The sequence below is a fragment of the Equus quagga genome, chromosome 13, assembly GCF_021613505.1.
Source record: "Equus quagga isolate Etosha38 chromosome 13, UCLA_HA_Equagga_1.0, whole genome shotgun sequence".
In the NCBI taxonomy this organism is placed as follows: Eukaryota; Metazoa; Chordata; class Mammalia; order Perissodactyla; family Equidae; genus Equus; species Equus quagga.
Genome location: NC_060279.1, coordinates 42,863,506 through 42,870,637, shown reverse-complemented (window position 1 = coordinate 42,870,637; position 7,132 = coordinate 42,863,506). Strand labels below are relative to the sequence as shown.

Genomic DNA, 7,132 nt, shown 5'->3' with positions numbered 1-7,132 from the left:
CATTTGATAGAAGACAGGGAGGTAGAAGGGACACAGAGACTGAAACAAAGCTTCCACCACCTGGGACTGCTCTAGTGCTGGCCTCTGGCACCTGAGGCCAGGAGCCAGCTGTTAGCTGTGCCAGGTTCCAAGTTTCCTGGAACCTCATCTTATAACCACATCAAAGCAGCTTTATAACAGAGCTCTGTTTGAAATTAAGAGGTCAGTAAATCCCATTATGATTCAAAAGCCTGGCATCTTGAACCATTCATGATGAAATGTCATGTCTAATCTTTCTCAAGATTCTGACCTATATAACAAGACACCCACTAGACGACCCCACCTCTATGTCTCACAACTCACCTCAAAGTCAACATATTCAAAATTGAACTTACCATTTCTATCCCACCCCCCAAAATTCTTCCTGCTGCACACTCTCATTCTTGATTCCACTCTCCCTTTCATTCACTATCCAATCTAATACCAAGTCCTACTATTTTGCCTTTTAAATATCTCACCAATGCATCTCTTCCTCTTCATCCTTGCTCCTTTCACAGCCCTCACTTAGGACGTCATTCATCTCTCACCTGAATTATTGCCAGATGCATAACTTGTTACCCCACCCTCACTTTATCTCCCTCAAATCTACTCTCTACACTACTACCATGGTTCTAAAACACAAATCTGTCACTCTCTTCCTTAAATCCTTACTGTGGCTTCCCGTTATGCATAACAGCCTCCAACCAGGGTGCCTTGACAATGGTGCTCAGATATTAATTCCCTCAGCACTTTGGGCTGCTAGGCAGACTGGGACACGAGAATTCCTGAGCCAGCAGCCTCCTGCCTGAAGCAGCCGTACCCCTTTACCTCAGTGCACTCTCTCGAATGGTTCTGTGCTGTGATGTGATAAGCCTGAGCAGCACTGATCTGTGGGAGCTCCCTAACTGGCTCTGACATCATCCTGCCTCCTGCACCAAACAGCTTTAGCACATCCATCTCTGCTTCTGCTCACAAACACTCCATCCACCTGGAAGGAGCTTCCTCTTCATCTTTGCCCGGAACTTTCTACCCTTCCTTTAACGTTATATTCAAGTATCACTTTTTTCTTAGGAACTTTTCTTGGACTTTCATGCCGGGTTAGATACTCTTGCTCATCTCTCAAAATATTTTGTTTCATAATACTCTTACACTCTTACTCTGTCTTTTAATACTCTCATAATATCCCCCTTAGTAACAACTGGACAGTAGAACTGCCTTCTCATCTTTGCATCTTCAGCTGCCTCCAGCACACAGCCCTTGTAGGTACGTTACATGAAAGAGAACGATGCAAAAGAACGAGAGGGCCAGGCTCACCTTTTCTTGCCTAGAATTTAGGAAAGTTCATGGTTACATAAGCTAAAGAGAGCGCTTCAAGAAGGGAGTAACAGGATTAAATGAAGAAAATGACAAAAAAAAAAAAAAAGGCCATTAGATTTGGTCTAGTTACTGAAAGTCTTTGAGCACAGATTTCAACGTCATGGAAATCAGTTTGGAAGGACTAAGAATGAGAAAAAATATAGGAATAAGATACAAATCCCTTATGCAAGATGTTTGGTGGTAAAGAATGGAAGAAAAGGAAGGTTTACCAAGTTCCTACTATCCCAATTCCAACTGCTTTTGCAATTATGTAAGACATTTATAGGTTACATAGAAAATAACATTAACATAGCATGCTCAGAGAAATCTAACTTCCCTCTGTATCCCCTCCCCGACCCAGTGCTACCAATTTCCATTAGTTTTTGGTTTATCCTTCTATTTTTTAAAATATAAACAAACACAGATGTGATGTGCCCCCCTTAGATAAGGTAGCACACTATGCCTTCTGTTCTGCATGGTACTTTATATATCCTAGAGATCTCTCCAAAACAGTATGCAGTCTCCCTCCTTCCTTCTTACTGCTGCTCAGTACTCTGTTGTGTGGATTTAGCAGTTTATTCAACCAGTCCCTTAACAATGGATATGTGAGTTGTTCCAATCTACTGTTAATACAAATAGTGCTAAAATAAATAGCTTTGTATATGTTACTCTGTATTTTTGCCACCATATCTCCAGGAACTTCTGTTCTCACTTATTCACAATAACCCTGTACCGTAAATATTGGGTCTTCATCTTATAAACTAAATGTATAAGCCTGACGTAAGAAACAAGTCTTGCAGTACACAGTGGTCCGGCAATTGCAACAGCACATTACAGAATAAGCCTTTAAAATGTCTGATAAACACCCTCACTCCTACCTTACCGTTCTTCTCCCAATATACTGACATCTCTTCTTAGAGAAAAAGAGAAGTTACTTTGCCAAAGAAAACATTACAAAGAATAAACAAGGAGTTTAGTTTTATTTTCTCTGTGCATTTGCAAAACACTTAGGACCAATATAGAAAACAATAAAACCCCCTGTGAAAAAAATTACACTTAAAAAAAAAAAGGCTTGAGAAGGAGTAGTGCTTTAGCCCCAGAGAGCTACAGCAGATTGGTCCAAACTGAAAAGATACTGGGAAGATATAAGAGGAGGAAAAAGAATGAGAAATTACTGAGGGAGAGGGCCTCGAAGCGGGCCACGAGGGGGAACTGGAGGCCGGGGAGTGGGTCTGGGTGGAGGGAGGGGTCCTCGCTGGTAGCCATAGGGTGGGGGTCGTGGAGGGCCAGTGTATCCATGAGGGGGCATCAGTGGAGGAGGTCCACGCATACCATGTGGAGGCATAGGACCTGGGTGACCTGCAGGAAGAGAAAGGAAAGTTAATAAAAACAAGAAATAGGCGACAGTTGACATTGGGAAAATGTAGGGAGAGGACAGACAGGGAGACTGTCTGTAAAAGTAAAAAGAAAAAGAAAAAACATCAGGAGACGTGGGGTGTGACAAAGGAAGCTGCAAGAATATGATAGGTGACAACGAAGGAGGTGGCTAGAGCCTACTCACCCATGGGAGAGCCAAACGGAGGCCCTCGGGGGGGCATGCCCATTGGAGGAGGTCCAGGATGAGGCATTCCAGGGGGTGGTCGGGGTGGTGGCTGCCCCCCAGAGCCTGGGGGCCCAGCGTGCGGGTGTCCTAAGCCATGAGGGCCATGGTGAGCCAGCTGCATCTGAGACATCCCTGTGAGAACAAAACAGACACAAAGAGAAAGGAGATAAAAGTAAGATAAGAGAAGAAAGTCAAGAAAATAGAGAAAGGAGGAGAACAAAATGGAGAAAGAAGTGACATGAGGAAGAGAAGAGTACGTAAAATAAAGCTGGTAAAAAGTGTCCCTGTCCTTGACCCCATTCCAATGGTACAAACCAACCAACTACTCAACCAACTCCTCACCCACTTCACTTGCTCTTTTCATGACTCAGGCATTCTAACAAAGGAGTGATTATTCTAGTGACAGGATTTGAGAAGGTAGAAGAAATACTGTCTCGAGAAGGATCTAATTCTAAAGGATGAATAAAAATTTTTCACGTGGACAAGAGAGTGGGAATAGAACATCCCAGGCAGAAAAGATTAGCATATGCAAATCAGAGGTGTGTCAAATGGCACAGTATATTCCAGGAAAACAAGTAACTCAGTAAGAAGGGGCAGCATGCAGTCATAGGAGTAATGGGCAGGGGCTAGATCACAGAATACTATGGTAACAAGTCTGGGTTTCACTCTGTAGGTAAAAGGGAGCAACAGAAGAATTTTGAGCAAGGTTGTGTGTGAACATCTGTGTTTTAGAAAAATTACCCTGTGAAAGTGGATCAAAGGTAGAGAACACTGGAGTCAAAATGTCAGTTAGGAAATTACTAGGATAAATTAGGTATGAAATTGTGAGAATATGCAGGCCTGAACTAGGGCACTGGCTGTAGGGGCTGATGCCAAAGATATTAATAAGACTTGGTATTAAAAATGGGGTAATAGGGAATAGTCAAACATAGCTCCCAGATTTCTGAATTAGGTGCCTGAAAACCAAGTATACTACAGGAAGAATAGATTTGAAGAGGAGGGGTAGAAAAATGGAGCTGTCTCTTAAGTAGCAGGATTAAGGATCTGAAATATTAATAACGATAGACCAGAGATACAGATCCAGGAAATATCAGTGTACAAGTAATGGAACTATGCAGAACAGAGAACCAAGCACAAAAACCTAGGGACAAGCAAAGAAAAAGAAGTTTATTGAGGTGGCTGTGAATGAGGAGTCAGAGATAGATGGAGAATCCAGAAAAACCAAAGGAGACAAGATTTCCAAACAGGAGGACATGGCTGGTTTCAAGTACAGCAAAAGTCAAACCAGATAAGGAGCAGAAGTGTCCCCTAGATCGGGCCCGTAGGTCACTGCAGTGAAAGGAGGTCAGAGAGAATGGAAGTAAAAGTTAAGGAAACAAAAACACAGCAAGCATAGATTACTCCTTGGAAAAACTTAAATAAGAAACAGAGACAAGGTGGTAGTTGTTAAAGTAAACAGAGTAAAGAATTTTGTGTCTGTTTTTGTAAATGAATGTCCGAAGGAAAGGAGAGTTCTGGGACTATCTATTATTGTTGAAGGACAAAAAGCAGCAACCAAGCTCATCCCTCCCTTTCCCAGCAAAGAACACCCACCTGGATGGGGCATCCCACCAGGTGGAAACGGGTGAGGATGTGAGTGTCCATGTCCAGGATGTCCAGCTCCTGGGGTTCCTGCTGATGGGGGGCCATGTCCTCCAGCCCCAGGAGGCATAGGTGGTGGGGGCATGGCTGGGGGTATCCCAGGTGGAAGGGCTCCAGGAGGTGGCACTGGAGGTGGGAAAGAGCCAGGTGGAGGCATGCCTATAGAGAGAATGGAAGAAGAGTTAATGATAGTGAGGAGAGACTGTCTTTAGAGAGCCTGTTCCAATCTCCAGGCAGGATGAGCTCCTTTCCCCTCCTCGAAGCTCTCTAAAGCCAGAAGCAACGTTAGGCAACTCATACAACTTCAACCTCCTGGAGAAATTCAACAACTTTCTTCCCCACCACAACCATCACCCTCAACCCCCTTCTCATGATCCACTGACTCAATGTCCCACTTTATCAAGTTCTTTTTCCTGCCCCTCCCGTCCCAAACCCAAGACAAACATATTTTCAATCAAAAGCTTTACCTGGTGGAGGAAGCCCAGACCCCAGTGATGATACCACAGGATTGGGGGCAGAGGGTGGAGGGGGTGCATCTGCAAACAGCTGATGGGGGCGGTCAGCCTGGGAGAGCGGGTTCTGGGCTGCCAGAAGTCGTTCGGCTGCTGAGCCATGGCGTTCACCCTTGGAGTCCTTCTTAAAGGCATAGGACACAGTGATAGGGCGGTTACAGAGGTACTGCCCATTCATGGCCTCAATTGCTGCATCCGAAGCATCAAACGAAGCAAAATTAATAAAGGCATAACCTTTGGAGTTGCCTGTGTCAGGGTCCCGCATAATCTTGGGGGTTTGTAAAATGACACCAAAGGCACTGAAAGTATCATAAAGTAGCTTCTCATCAATCTCTGGGTCCAAGTTCCCAATGAAAATGTTGGCACCCACATCCAGGTTTTTGTTGTGAGCTGACGCCTTGTTCACTCGTATTGGTTTCCCATAGAGTTTGATCATGTTCATGATCTTAATGGCATAGTCAGCATCTTCCTCACTCAAGAATTCCACAAAGCCATAGCCTGGGAAAGCAGAAGAGAGGAGGTTAACAACTTACATGAATTGATTCAAAATGGGGTCTACCTCATTCACCTCCAAAAGCACACACAATAAGAAATAATAACCTCATTTCCATTGAGAATGGTTCCAGAAACAAACTGTGAGCCAGGCTTAAGAGAAAGAAATCTTTAGGTTGCTCATTGCAAAACAGTTGTGAATACTGCTGGGGCCCTCCAGAAGCAGTCTGTCCCCTCAATACATAAACGCACCTCTTGCCATGTACTCACCTTGGTGCTGACCAGTGACTCTATCCTTTGGCATGTGGGTGTTGACTACTGGCCCTGCCTGGAGAAATAGCTCCCACAGCAGTGGTTCGCTAACTTTCTCGTCCAGGCCCCCCACGTACACCGTGGCATCTAGAGGGCGGGAACAGGAGGTTAGGGCAGAGATGAGAGTATGACAGGAAAGAGAGTGACAGGAATATGAAAATGGAACCCAGGTGGAGGAATTGGGAGCGGAGATGGGGCATAGGAGCAAAAAGGACAAAGACGTTAGATTAAGCCCTTACATCTCCCTCTTTCCAGGAACTGGAGAACCTTCTGAAGTCTAAGAGTTCTGCCGCAAATTCCTTTTGAATTTCTTTTTGGAGCGGGAAGGCGGCAGAGGATTGGACATAAAAAGCATCACACCTACAGGCCTCAGCCTGCACTCAGCCACTCCGCCCCCAGCGGGCACCGGGGCCGCTCTCGCGCCCTCTGCGGTGGTCCCGTCTCCCGCCACGGTGGAAACGCCGCTGGCCATAGTGGGGACCTCCCAGCCCCCCTAGGTCCATTCGGAGCTCGTCCCCTCCAGTTACCCTGGTTCCGCTCGGAGATTGGCCCGGCCGCCATGGCGAAAGAGAACCCGCCGTCTCCAGGCAGCGACTCCGCCCTCTGACCTCAGTCACTACTTCCACTTCCGGGGCGAAGGCGTGCGGGAGGCGGTGGGCGGGGCCGCGGCGGGTTGGGTGGAAGGGAACCTGAAACGGCCGCGGCCATCTTGGGAGCCGCCGAGACTTGGGGCGTCTCTCATGACGGAGTGTCCCGGTTCCTGGCGCTGCCCCGAGGTGCCGCTGCGAGCGGTCAGGGCCGAGAAAGCGGAACGGAATCGCTCAGACCGTCTAAAAGCAGTGCTAGACGTCAAAGGGCTACGCTGCTCCCAAAATTGTAAATTCGAAACCTACAAGAACAAAACTTTACTTTTCATATATTTTGTAGCCAAGTGAACCTTTTGTTCCCCAGAGAAGGGTCTGCTGGGGAATCCCCTCCCCCACCGCAAGGACGCGGCTGCCTTCGAGCCGCGTTTGGGCCGATTCGGCCTCACCGCCTGGGCCTGGGCTTCAGGTATTCCATTTTCCCTCAGGGGAGGGCGTTACGGAATGTCTAAGCTGGAGCGACGTCTGACTTCCCCGAGTTGTTATTGCATATGGGGGTGAGGGGAACCTGGGGCTCCGAGATGGAGCGCGCCCAAAGCTGAGGGGCAGTTGAC

General features: G+C 46.7%; 1 protein-coding gene across 1 annotated transcript; it reads right to left on the bottom strand.

Annotated features, from left to right (window-relative positions):
* Positions 1 to 2,335: 2,335 nt before the first annotated feature.
* SF3B4 (splicing factor 3b subunit 4) lies at positions 2,336 to 6,534 on the bottom strand. The gene is made up of 6 exons (XM_046684373.1): positions 6,462 to 6,534; positions 5,893 to 6,021; positions 5,086 to 5,628; positions 4,571 to 4,777; positions 2,936 to 3,109; positions 2,336 to 2,733 (listed from the first exon to the last, which is right to left on the bottom strand). Exons 1-6 carry the CDS (start codon positions 6,493 to 6,495, stop codon positions 2,546 to 2,548), a joined length of 1,275 nt encoding a protein of 424 aa, XP_046540329.1. The 5' UTR covers positions 6,496 to 6,534; the 3' UTR covers positions 2,336 to 2,545.
* Between the last annotated feature and the right edge of the window lie 598 nt (positions 6,535 to 7,132).

Excerpts from the sequence above, each read along its gene's own strand:
- SF3B4 (XM_046684373.1), bottom strand. The coding sequence starts at position 6,495 with ATGGCGGCCGGGCCAATCTCCGAGCGGAACCAGG. Across the intron at positions 6,022-6,461 it reads AATCTCCGAGCGGAACCAGG|ATGCCACGGTGTACGTGGGG; the intron begins GTAACTGGAGGG and ends CCCGCCCTCTAG. Across the intron at positions 5,629-5,892 it reads AGTCACTGGTCAGCACCAAG|GCTATGGCTTTGTGGAATTC; the intron begins GTGAGTACATGG and ends CTGCTTTCCCAG.